The sequence below is a fragment of the Coregonus clupeaformis genome, chromosome 20, assembly GCF_020615455.1.
Source record: "Coregonus clupeaformis isolate EN_2021a chromosome 20, ASM2061545v1, whole genome shotgun sequence".
Lineage (NCBI taxonomy): Eukaryota > Metazoa > Chordata > Actinopteri > Salmoniformes > Salmonidae > Coregonus > Coregonus clupeaformis.
The window spans coordinates 59,255,880-59,269,030 of record NC_059211.1 but is presented as its reverse complement, the minus strand read 5'-3'; the positions used below and the strand labels follow the sequence as shown (position 1 = coordinate 59,269,030).

At 46.8% G+C, this 13,151-nt stretch overlaps 1 protein-coding gene across 1 annotated transcript in view; it reads right to left on the bottom strand.

The window, feature by feature from the left end:
- Nucleotides 1–1,820: 1,820 nt before the first annotated feature.
- The window catches only part of LOC123481508 (E3 ubiquitin-protein ligase HERC2-like), a 63,173-nt gene continuing 51,842 nt past the window's right edge, over nucleotides 1,821–13,151 (bottom strand). The window contains exons 12-15 of the mRNA XM_045205832.1: nucleotides 7,848–7,999; nucleotides 7,407–7,564; nucleotides 5,134–5,247; nucleotides 1,821–1,972 (exon numbers count right to left, since the gene is read on the bottom strand). Coding sequence (XP_045061767.1) covers nucleotides 1,821–1,972; nucleotides 5,134–5,247; nucleotides 7,407–7,564; nucleotides 7,848–7,999 — 576 coding nt within the window. The remainder of the gene's footprint in view (nucleotides 1,973–5,133; nucleotides 5,248–7,406; nucleotides 7,565–7,847; nucleotides 8,000–13,151) is intronic.

Sequence of the window (13,151 nt, the reverse complement as noted above, 5' to 3'; positions counted from 1 at the left end):
TTACTGAGCTACTAACCCTGTGGATTACTGAGCTACTAACCCTGTGGATTACTGAGCTACTAACCCCTATGGATTACTGAGCTACTAACCCTGTGGATTACTGAGCTACTAACCCTGTGGATTACTGAGCTACTAACCTATGGATTACTGAGCTACTAACCCTATGGATTACTGAGCTACTAACCCTGCGGATTACTGAGCTACTAACCCTCTATGGATTACTGAGCTACTAACCCTATGGATTACTGAGCTACTAACCCTGTGGATTACTGAGCTACTAACCCTATGGATTACTGAGCTACTAACCCTATGGATTACTGAGCTACTAACCTATGGATTACTGAGCTACTAACCCTATGGATTACTGAGCTACTAACCCGTGGATTACTGAGCTACTAACCCTGTGGATTACTGAGCTACTAACCCTGTGGATTACTGAGCTACTAACCCTGTGGATTACTGAGCTACTAACCCTGTGGATTACTGAGCTACTAACCCTATGGATTACTGAGCTACTAACCCTATGGATTACTGAGCTACTAACCCTGTGGATTACTGAGCTACTAACCTGTGGATTACTGAGCTACTAACCCTGTGGATTACTGAGCTACTAACCCTGTGGATTACTGAGCTACTAACCCTGTGGATTACTGAGCTACTAACCCTGTGGATTACTGAGCTACTAACCCCTGCTGGATTACTGAGCTACTAACCCTATGGATTACTGAGCTACTAACCCTGTGGATTACTGAGCTACTAACCCTGTGGATTACTGAGCTACTAACCCTATGGATTACTGAGCTACTAACCCTGTGGATTACTGGAGCTACTAACCCTATGGATTCACTGAGCTACTAACCCTGTGGATTACTGAGCTACTAACCTGTGGATTACTGAGCTACTAACCTATGGATTACTGAGCTACTAACCCTGTGGATTACTGAGCTACTAACCCTATGGATTACTGAGCTACTAACCCTATGGATTACTGAGCTACTAACCCTATGGATTACTGAGCTACTAACCCTATGGATTACTGAGCTACTAACCCTGTGGATTACTGAGCTACTAACCCTGTGGATTACTGAGCTACTAACCCTGGATTATGAGCTACTAACCTATGGATTACTGAGCTACTAACCCTGTGGATTACTGAGCTACTAACCCTTGGATTACTGAGCTACTAACCCTATGGATTACTGAGCTACTAACCCTATGGATTACTGAGCTACTAACCCTATGGATTACTGAGCTACTAACCCTATGGATTACTGAGCTACTAACCCTATGGATTACTGAGCTACTAACCCTATGGATTACTGAGCTACTAACCCTATGGATTACTGAGCTACTAACCCTATGGATTACTGAGCTACTAACCTATGGATTACTGAGCTACTAACCCTGTGGATTACTGAGCTACTAACCCTATGGATTACTGAGCTACTAACCCTGTGGATTACTGAGCTACTAACCCTGTGGATTACTGAGCTACTAACCCTATGGATTACTGAGCTACTAACCCTGTGGATTACTGAGCTACTAACCCTGTGGATTACTGAGCTACTAACCCTGTGGATTACTGAGCTACTAACCCTATGGATTACTGAGCTACTAACCCTATGGATTACTGAGCTACCTAACCCTATGGATTACTGAGCTACTAACCTATGGATTACTGAGCTACTAACCCTGTGGATTACTGAGCTACTAACCTTGTAGACTGTCCAGCAGTTTTGGGTATCCGGACATGTTCGAAGTCGGTGCCGTGGCCGAGGCGCTGGTTGTCTCCCTTCCCCCAGGTGTACACCTGTCCATCCTTAGTCTGTGCTACAGAGAACTGACTCCCACAGCACACCTTCACTATGTCCAGGTCCTGGAAGCTTCTCCACCAGTTTAGGGGGTCTTACAGCCGTCGCTGCCTCCACGACCCAGCTTCCCATAGTCCCCATCCCCCACGACCACACCTGGCCTAAACGGAGAGACAAGAGATGGAGGGTGTTAAGGAGCTAACATTACAATGGGGTCAAATATGGAAAAAGTGTGACAGCTTCAGAATGTCAGGAAATACTCTGTCTGCTACACGCAAATACTCTGTCCACTACACGCAAATACTCTGTCTAACAACTTTCAATCAAAAGGTCTGTGTCACATGAATTAACATATATGACAGTGAAGGATAAGGCCCAGTAAAGAGTCTATAGTAAAGAGTCTATAGTTAATGATCCTAGTGTCTCAGTCCCCTGTAGTCCATAGTTAATGATCCTAGTGTCTCAGTCCCCTGTAGTCTATAGTTAATGATCCTAGTGTCTCAGTCCCCTGTAGTCTATAGTTAATGATCCTAGTGTCTCAGTCCCCCTGTAGTCTATAGTTAATGATCCTAGTGTCTCAGTCCCCAGTAGTATATAGTTAATGATCCTAGTGTCTCAGTCCCCTGTAGTCTATAGTTAATGATCCTAGTGTCTCAGTCCCCTGTAGTATATAGTTAATGATCCTAGTGTCTCAGTCCCCAGTAGTATATAGTTAATGATCCTAGTGTCTCAGTCCCCTGTAGTCCATAGTAAATGATCCTAGTGTCTCAGTCCCCAGTAGTCTATAGTTAATGATCCTAGTGTCTCAGTCCCCAGTAGTATATAGTTAATGATCCTAGTGTCTCAGTCCCCTGTAGTCCATAGTTAATGATCCTAGTGTCTCAGTCCCCCTGTAGTCCATAGTTAATGATCCTAGTGTCTCAGTCCCCCAGTAGTATATAGTTAATGATCCTAGTGTCTCAGTCCCCTGTAGTCCATAGTAAATGATCCTAGTGTCTCAGTCCCCAGTAGTATATAGTAAATGATCCTAGTGTCTCAGTCCCCTGTAGTCCATAGTTAATGATCCTAGTGTCTCAGTCCCCTGTAGTCTATAGTTAATGATCCTAGTGTCTCAGTCCCCTGTAGTCTATAGTTAATGATCCTAGTGTCTCAGTCCCCTGTAGTCCATAGTTAATGATCCTAGTGTCTCAGTCCCCTGTAGTCCATAGTTAATGATCCTAGTGTCTCAGTCCCCTGTAGTCCATAGTTAATGATCCTAGTGTCTCAGTCCCCTGTAGTCTATAGTTAATGATCCTAGTGTCTCAGTCCCCTGTAGTCCATAGTTAATGATCCTAGTGTCTCAGTCCCCTGTAGTATATAGTTAATGATCCTAGTGTCTCAGTCCCCTGTAGTCTATAGTAAATGATCCTAGTGTCTCAGTCCCCTGTAGTCTATAGTTAATGATCCTAGTGTCTCAGTCCCCCTGTAGTCTATAGTTAATGATCCTAGTGTCTCAGTCCCCTGTAGTCTATAGTTAATGATCCTAGTGTCTCAGTCCCCTGTGTAGTCTATAGTTAATGATCCTAGTGTCTCAGTCCCCAGTAGTCCATAGTTAATGATCCTAGTGTCTCAGTCCCCCAGTAGTCCATAGTTAATGATCCTAGTGTCTCAGTCCCCAGTAGTCCATAGTTAATGATCCTAGTGTCTCAGTCCCCAGTAGTCCATAGTTAATGATCCTAGTGTCTCAGTCCCCAGTAGTCCATAGTTAATGATCCTAGTGTCTCAGTCCCCAGTAGTCCATAGTTAATGATCCTAGTGTCTCAGTCCCCTGTAGTCCATAGTTAATGATCCTAGTGTCTCAGTCCCCTGTAGTCCATAGTTAATGATCCTAGTGTCTCAGTCCCCAGTAGTCCATAGTTAATGATCCTAGTGTCTCAGTCCCCTGTAGTCTATAGTTAATGATCCTAGTGTCTCAGTCCCCTGTAGTCCATAGTTAATGATCCTAGTGTCTCAGTCCCCAGTAGTCCATAGTTAATGATCCTAGTGTCTCAGTCCCCTGTAGTCCATAGTTAATGATCCTAGTGTCTCAGTCCCCTGTAGTCTATAGTTAATGATCCTAGTGTCTCAGTCCCCTGTAGTCTATAGTTAATGATCCTAGTGTCTCAGTCCCCAGTAGTATATAGTTAATGATCCTAGTGTCTCAGTCCCCTGTAGTCTATAGTTAATGATCCTAGTGTCTCAGTCCCCAGTAGTATATAGTTAATGATCCTAGTGTCTCAGTCCCCTGTAGTCCATAGTTAATGATCCTAGTGTCTCAGTCCCCTGTAGTATATAGTAAATGATCCTAGTGTCTCAGTCCCCTGTAGTCCATAGTAAATGATCCTAGTGTCTCAGTCCCCTGTAGTCCATAGTTAATGATCCTAGTGTCTCAGTCCCCTGTAGTATATAGTTAATGATCCTAGTGTCTCAGTCCCCTGTAGTATATAGTTAATGATCCTAGTGTCTCAGTCCCCTGTAGTATATAGTTAATGATCCTAGTGTCTCAGTCCCCTGTAGTCCATAGTTAATGATCCTAGTGTCTCAGTCCCCTGTAGTCTATAGTTAATGATCCTAGTGTCTCAGTCCCCTGTAGTCCATAGTTAATGATCCTAGTGTCTCAGTCCCCTGTAGTCTATAGTTAATGATCCTAGTGTCTCAGTCCCCTGTAGTATATAGTTAATGATCCTAGTGTCTCAGTCCCCTGTAGTCCATAGTTAATGATCCTAGTGTCTCAGTCCCCTGTAGTATATAGTAAATGATCCTAGTGTCTCAGTCCCCTGTAGTCCATAGTTAATGATCCTAGTGTCTCAGTCCCCTGTAGTATATAGTTAATGATCCTAGTGTCTCAGTCCCCTGTAGTCCATAGTTAATGATCCTAGTGTCTCAGTCCCCTGTAGTCCATAGTTAATGATCCTAGTGTCTCAGTCCCCTGTAGTCTATAGTTAATGATCCTAGTGTCTCAGTCCCCTGTAGTCCATAGTTAATGATCCTAGTGTCTCAGTCCCTGTAGTCTATAGTTAATGATCCTAGTGTCTCAGTCCCCTGTAGTCCATAGTTAATGATCCTAGTGTCTCAGTCCCCTGTAGTCCATAGTTAATGATCCTAGTGTCTCAGTCCCCTGTAGTATATAGTTAATGATCCTAGTGTCTCAGTCCCCTGTAGTCTATAGTTAATGATCCTAGTGTCTCAGTCCCCTGTAGTCCATAGTTAATGATCCTAGTGTCTCAGTCCCCTGTAGTCCATAGTTAATGATCCTAGTGTCTCAGTCCCCTGTAGTCCATAGTTAATGATCCTAGTGTCTCACCGTTCTCTGTGACAGCCAGGGTCTGGGCGTCTCCACTGCCACACGCCACATCCAGCACCTTCATTCCTTTTAGAGCCGTCACCAGCATGGGAATAGTTTGGTCCTCGCTGGAACCTACAGAGACACGGAGGAGAGCGAGAACATGGTCAGTCACAGGCCCAGACAGAGACACGGGGGAGAGCGAGAACATGGTCAGTCACAGGCCCAGACAGAGACACGGGGGAGAGCGAGAACATGGTCAGTCACAGGCCCAGACAGAGACACGGAGGAGAGCGAGAACATGGTCAGTCACAGGCCCAGACAGAGACACGGGGGAGAGCGAGAACATGGTCAGTCACAGGCCCAGACAGAGACACGGGGGAGAGCGAGAACATGGTCAGTCACAGGCCCAGACAGAGACACGGAGGAGAGCGAGAACATGGTCAGTCACAGGCCCAGACAGAGACACGGGGGAGAGCAAGAACATGGTCAGTCACAGGCCCAGACAGAGACACGGAGGAGAGCGAGAACATGGTCAGTCACAGGCCCAGACAGAGACACGGGGAGAGCTAAGAACATGGTCAGTCACAGGCCCAGACAGAGACACGGGGAGGCTAAGAACATGGTCAGTCACAGGCCCAGACAGAGACACGGAGGAGAGCGAGAACATGGTCAGTCACAGGCCCAGACAGAGACACGGAGGAGAGCGAGAACATGGTCAGTCACAGGCCCAGACAGAGACACGGGGGAGAGCGAGAACATGGTCAGTCACAGGCCCAGACAGAGACACGGGGGAGAGCGAGAACATGGTCAGTCACAGGCCCAGACTCAAGGCCATCATTCTAATACATTAGCTGATGTTTAATATCATGATAGTGAATTGAAAGCTATGCTTGTCCTTATAATAAAGTCACAGAGTTTAAAGTGCAGCTCTGAATGGTTAGGTTTAGTCCAGCAGTGGTTAGGGTTAGGTTTAGTCCAGCAGTGGTTAGGGTTAGTCCAGCAGTGGTTAGGGTTAGGTTTAGTCCAGCAGTGGTTAGGGTTAGGTTTAGTCCAGCAGTGGTTAGGGTTAGTCCAGCAGTGGTTAGGGTTAGGTTTAGTCCAGCAGTGGTTAGGGTTAGGTTTAGTCCAGCAGTGGTTAGGGTTAGGTTTAGTCCAGCAGTGGTTAGGGGTTAGGTTTAGTCCAGCAGTGGTTAGGGTTAGGTTTAGTCCAGCAGTGGTTAGGGTTTAGGTTTAGTCCAGCAGTGGTTAGGGTTAGGTTTAGTCCAGCAGTGGTTAGGGTTTAGGTTTAGTCCAGCAGTGGTTAGGGTTAGGTTTAGTCCAGCAGTGGTTAGGGTTAGGTTTAGTCCAGCAGTGGTTAGGGTTAGGTTTAGTCCAGCAGTGGTTAGGGTTAGGTTTAGTCCAGCAGTGGTTAGGGTTAGGTTTAGTCCAGCAGTGGTTAGGGTTAGGTTTAGTCCAGCAGTGGTTAGGGTTTAGGTTTAGTCCAGCAGTGGTTAGGGTTAGGTTTAGTCCAGCAGTGGTTAGGGTTAGGTTTAGTCCAGCAGTGGTTAGGGTTAGGTTTAGTCCAGCAGTGGTTAGGGTTTAGGTTTAGTCCAGCAGTGGTTAGGGTTTAGGTTTAGTCCAGCAGTGGTTAGGGTTAGGTTTAGTCCAGCAGTGGTTAGGGTTAGGTTTAGTCCACAGTGGTTAGGTTTAGGTTTAGTCCAGCAGTGGTTAGGGTTTAGGTTTAGTCCAGCAGTGGTTAGGGTTAGGTTTAGTCCAGCAGTGGTTAGGGTTAGGTTTAGTCCAGCAGTGGTTAGGGTTAGGTTTAGTCCAGCAGTGGTTAGGGTTAGGTTTAGTCCAGCAGTGGTTAGGGTTAGGTTTAGTCCAGCAGTGGTTAGGGTTTGGGTTTAGTCCAGCAGTGGTTAGGGTTAGGTTTAGTCCAGCAGTGGTTAGGGGTTAGGTTTAGTCCAGCAGTGGTTAGGGTTAGGTTTAGTCCAGCAGTGGTTAGGGTTTAGGTTTAGTCCAGCAGTGGTTAGGGTTAGGTTTAGTCCAGCAGTGGTTAGGGTTAGGTTTAGTCCAGCAGTGGTTAGGGTTAGGTTTAGTCCAGCAGTGGTTAGGGTTAGGTTTAGTCCAGCAGTGGTTAGGAGTAGGTTTAGTCCAGCAGTGGTTAGGGTTAGGTTTAGTCCAGCAGTGGTTAGGGTTAGGTTTAGTCCAGCAGTGGTTAGGAGTAGGTTTAGTCCAGCAGTGGTTAGGGTTAGCCCAGTATTGTGTAGACCAGGAGAAACGGGTTAAGGAGAGGAGAACAGGATGCTCACCGTGTCCCAGACGTCCGTAGTTGCCCCTGCCCCAGGTGTACAGCTCTCCGTCAGCTGTGATAGCCGCGCTGTAGGTGCTCCCGCAGGCTACATGCACCACATGCTTCCCGGTCTGCTTCCCTGTGAACGCTGTGATCACCGCTGGCTCCTCCAGATACCTGGTGGGGGAGAGGAGAGGAACAGGTTATGATACCTAGGACAGGTAGGAGCAGAGGTATAGGCTGAGAACAGGCTGTCTCTGGCAGGATATGCTGCTGGTGAGCTGGTGTGGCTCACTGGTGACCTAAATGTAACTTATGTGGTCTCAGACAGTAACTGGACTATAATATATGAGGTGCAGACTCACTGAACTTAGTAGACATACAGAAGAAATCCGGTCACACATTTCTACTCTGGTTCATAAATCATTTCCATGTTTTTGAGTGTAGTGTAGTAAATTACGTGGTGTCTCCATGCCCCAGGCGGCCCCCGTCTCCACAGCCCCAGGAGAAGACCTCTCCATTGGCCGACAGGGCCAGATAGTGCTGCCCGTCTGGATGAGCTGCCAGCTTCACTATCTTCCTGGAGGTCAGGGCATGGACCAGCATGGGAGCCTAGTAGGACAACAATCATATCCTCATCAGCTTCTACCGTTTTGATTACAGCTGCTATATGAAAAACTGATTTCCCTCTGGAGATAAACATACACTGCTCTTGCTAGTATCACTGCTCTTGATAGTGTCACTGCTCTTAAGCGTTACGTAAATAAAGAGCAGTGATACTAGCAAGAGCAGTGATACTATCAAGAGCAGTGACACTATCAAGAGCAGTGACACTATCTAGAGCAGTGATACTATCAAGAGCAGTGATACTATCAAGAGCAGTGTGTGGGTTTCTTATTTTTTCTCATCTTATTCAACTGTTACCATGGCACCTGCAACAAAGATAGCTCAGATGTGCGAGTGCCTTTAGAATTTTGAGATTAACATACACTACACGACCAAAAGTTGTCCTATATGCCGGTATTGATGCACAGACCGGTTTGGAACTTTACTTGAACTTCTATAACGGTATTTCAATGTTTGGTTTGTTAAATGGGATCTGCATCTCCAGCGCGTGTAATGTCTGTTTTTATACTTTACTCTGTTTGCTACTGGAGTCGTCTTTCCCCCTGTCACACCAAGCCCCGCCCCTGTCACACCAAGCCCTGCCCCCTGCCCCACCAAGCCCCGCCCCCGTCACACCATAGAGTAAACGAGTCACAAAAGCACTTTCTTGCCATTCACTCTGCAGTCTGCAGTCTGATAGATGCAACAAGATGTTGGTGAAAACAATGCTGCTTTCCACAAGCCTTCTATAATTCCACTATTAGCTTGTATCTGTCTGCTAGTTTGTCTTTTTTGTCAGCCTCTAATGCTAATCGCTAGTTAGCTGGCTTGCTAGCTAGCTAAATGTACAGAGTCAGAGCAAACGTAGCTCGCTAATACAGCCTGGTACCAGTGCTAGTGCAGGCCTGGATCAGCATGTTGATTGTGAAACGGTATCTTCTAAATCGGAGAGGAATAGGCGAAGCATGAATATGTTAACTATAGGGCTGACCCCATTTAGTCGACTGGCTGATGGTTTGGTCGATAGGTCGTTGGTTGACAGAGATTTCTTTAGTCGATAAAAAATATAATGGTGTACAAGACAACTGTCTGAGTGGACTGATCCATTGTGGAGGCCTGTCTGAGCGGACTGATCCATTGTGGAGGCCTGTCTGAGCGGACTGATCCATTGTGGAGGCCTGTCTGAGTGGACTGATCCATTGTGGAGGCCTGTCTGAGTGGACTGATCCATTGTGGAGGCCTGTCTGAGTGGACTGATCCATTGTGGAGGCCTGTCTGAGTGGACTGATCCATTGTGGAGGCCTGTCTGAGCGGACTGATCCATTGTGGAGGCCTGTCTGAGTGGACTGATCCATTGTGGTTATATTACGTAGGAACAATGGTGCAACACTAATCATTTTATTTTATACCAGATCCGCTTTCTCCCGGGTTGGATAGTGGTCGCTGCGCTTTCTCCCGGGTTGGATAGTGGTCGCTGCGCTTTCTCCCGGGTTGGATAGTGGTCGCTGCGCTTTCTCCCGGGTTGGATAGTGGTCGCTGCGCTTTCTCCCGGGTTGGATAGTGGTCGCTGCGCTTTCTCCCGGGTTGGATAGTGGTCGCTGCGCTTTCTCCCGGGTTGGATAGTGGTCGCTGCGCTTTCTCCCGGGTTGGATAGTGGTCGCTGCGCTTTCTCCCGGGTTGGATAGCGGTCGCTGCGCTTTCTCCCGGGTTGGATAGTGGTCGCTGTCTGCTCTTCTGAAACACATCGGTGTGCTGTTGAATTGGCGCCTTTTCCTTGACCATGTTGCTATGTGCATAATAGCAAAGTTAACCAGCATATTGGTGTTGAGAACAATGTGGCGGAGGCAGCAGCAGAGTTAGGAGACGAAAAGAACAAAGTGAGGAGAGGAAACCTAATTAGGTCTATAATCAATATCCTAACTTAAATGCGCCTGGCTTTAGAAATCATCCATATACAGTACCAGTTCAAAGTTTGGACACACCTAATCATTCCAGGGTTTTTCTTTATTTTTACTATTTTCTACATTGTAGAATAATTTTATATTTGAGATTCTTCAAAGTAGCCACCCTTTGCCTTGATGGCAGCTTTGCACACTCTTGGCATTCTCTCAACCAACTTCATGAGGTAGTCAACTGGAATGCATTTCAATTAACAGGTGTACCTTGTTAAAAGTTAATTTGTGGAATTTATTTCCTTCTTAATGCGTTTGAGCATAAACAGAAGATAGCCCTATTTGGTAAAAGACCAAGTCCATATTCAAATCAAATCAAATCAAATGTTATTGGTCACATGCGCCGAATACAACAGGTGCAGACATTACAGTGAAATGCTTACTTACAGCCCTTAACCAACAGTGCATTTATTTTAAACAAAAAAGTAAGAATAAAACAACAACAAAAAAGTGTTGAGAAAAAAAGAGCAGAAGTAAAATAAAGTGACAGTAGGGAGGCTATATATACAGTAAAATAAAGTGACAGTAGGGAGGCTATATATACAGGGGGTACCGTTGCATAGTCAATGTGCGGGGGCACCGGCTAGTTGAGGTAGTTGAGGTAATATGTACATGTGGGTAGAGTTAAAGTGACTATGCATAGATACTTAACAGAGTAGCAGCAGCGTAAAAAGGATGGGGTGGGGGGGCAGTGCAAATAGTCCGGGTAGCCATGATTAGCTGTTCAGGAGTCTTATGGCTTGGGGGTAGAAGCTGTTGAGAAGTCTTTTGGACCTAGACTTGGCACTCCGGTACCGCTTGCCGTGGAGTCTTTGACAATTTTGAGGGCCTTCCTCTGACACCGCCTGGTATAGAGGTCCTGGATGGCAGGGAGCTTTGCCCCAGTGATGTACTGGGCCGTACGCACTACCCTCTGTAGTGCCTTGCGGTCAGAGGCCAAGCAGTTGCCATACCAGGCGGTGATGCAACCAGTCAGGATGCTCCGATGGTGCAGCTGTAGAATTTTTTTGAGGATCTGAGGACCCATGCCAAATCTTTTTAGTCTCCCTGAGGGGGAATAGGCTTTGTCGTGCCCTCTTCACGACTGTCTTGGTGTGTTTGGACCATGATAGTTCGTTGGTGATGTGGACACCAAGGAACTTGAAGCTCTCAACCTGTTCCACTACAGCCCCGTCGATGAGAATGGGGCGTGCTCAGTCCTCTTTTTTTTCCTGTAGTCCACAATCATCTCCTTTGTCTTGGTCACGTTGAGGGAGAGGTTGTTGTCCTGGCACCACACGGCCAGATCTCTGACCTCCTCCCTATAGGCTATCTCATCGTTGTCAGTGATCAGGCCTACCACTGTTGTGTCGTCGGCAAACTTAATGATGGTGTTGGAGTCGTGCCTGGCCATGCAGTCATGGGTGAACAGAGAGTACAGGAGGGGACTGAGCACGCACCCTGAGGCCCCCGTGTTGAGGATCAGTGTGGCAGATGTGTTGTTACCTACCCTTACCACCTGGGGGCGGCCCGTCAGGAAGTCCAGGATCCAGTTGCAGAGGGAGGTGTTTAGTCCCAGGATCCTTAGCTTAGTGATGAGCTTAGAGGGCACTATGGTGTTGAATGCTGAGCTGTAGTCAATGAATAGCATTCTCACGTAGGTGTTCCTCTTGTCCAGGTGGGAAAGGGCAGTGTGGAGTGCGATAGAGATTGCATCATCTGTGGATCTGTTGGGGCGGTATGCAAATTGGAGTGGGTCTAGGGTTTCTGGGATTATGCTGTTGATGTGAGCCATGACCAGTCTTTCAAAGCACTTCATGGCTACAGACGTCAGTGCTACGGGTCGGTAGTCATTTAGGCAGGTTATCTTAGAGTTCTTGGGCACGGGGACTATGGTGGTCTGCTTGAAACATGTTGGTATTACAGACTCAGTCAGGGACATGTTGAAAATGTCAGTGAAGACACTTGCCAGTTGGTCAGCACATGCTCGGAGTACACGTCCTGGTAATCCGTCTGGCCCTGCGGCCTTGTGAATGTTGACCTGCTTAAAAGTCTTACTCACACCGGCTACGGAGAGCGTGATCACATAGTCGTCCGGAACAGCTGGTGCTCTCATGCATGCTTCAGTGTTGCTTGCCTCGAAGCGAGCATAGAAGTGGTTTAGCTCGTCTGGTAGGCTTGTGTCACTGGGCAGCTCGCGGCTGTGCTTCCCTTTGTAGTCTGTAATAGTTTTCCAAGCCCTGCCACATCCGACTTGAGCGTCAGAGCCAGTGTAGTATGATTCAATCTTAGACCTGTATTGACTCTTTGCCTGTTTGATGGTTCGTCGGAGGTCATAGCGGGATTTCTTATAAGCGTCGGGTTAGAGTCCCATTCCTTGAAAGCGGCAGCTCTACCCTTTAGCTCAGTGCGGATGTTTCCTGTAATCCATGGCTTCTGGTTGGGGTATGTACGTACGGTCACTGTGGGGACGACATCATCGATGCACTTATTGATGAAGCCAGTGACTGATGTGGTGTACTCCTCAATGCTGTCTGAAGAATCCCGGAACATGTTCCAGTCTGTGCTAGCAAAACAGTCCTGTAGCTTAGCATCTGCGTCATCTGACCACTTTTTTATTAACCGAATCACTGGTGCTTCCTGCTTCAGTTTTTGCTTATAAGCAGGAATCAGGAGGATAGAGTTATGGTCAGATTTGCCAAATGGAGGGCGAGAGAGCTTTGTATGCGTCTCTGTGTGTGGAGTAAAGGTGGTCTAGAGTTTTTTTCCCCTCTGGTTGCACATTTAACATGCTGGTAGAAATTAGGTAGAACGGATTTAAGTTTCCCTGCATTAAAGTCCCCGGCTACTAGGAGCGCTGCATCTGGATGAGCGTTTTCCTGTTGATTAATGGCCTTGTACAACTCATTCAGTGCAATCTTAATGCCAGCATTGGTTTGTGGTGGTAAATAGACAACTATGAAAAATATAGATGAAAAACTCTCTTGGTAAATAGTGTGGTCTACAGCTTATCATAAGATACTCTACCTCAGGCGAGCAAAACCTCGAGACTTCCTTAGTATTTGATTTTGTGCACCAGCTGTTGTTTACAAATATACACAGACCGCCGCCCCTTGTCTTACCAGAGTCAGACGTTCTGTCCTGCCGATGTAGCGTATAGCCTGCTAGCTGAATGTTGTCATTGTTGTCGTTCAGCCACGACTCCGTGAAACATAAGATATTACAGT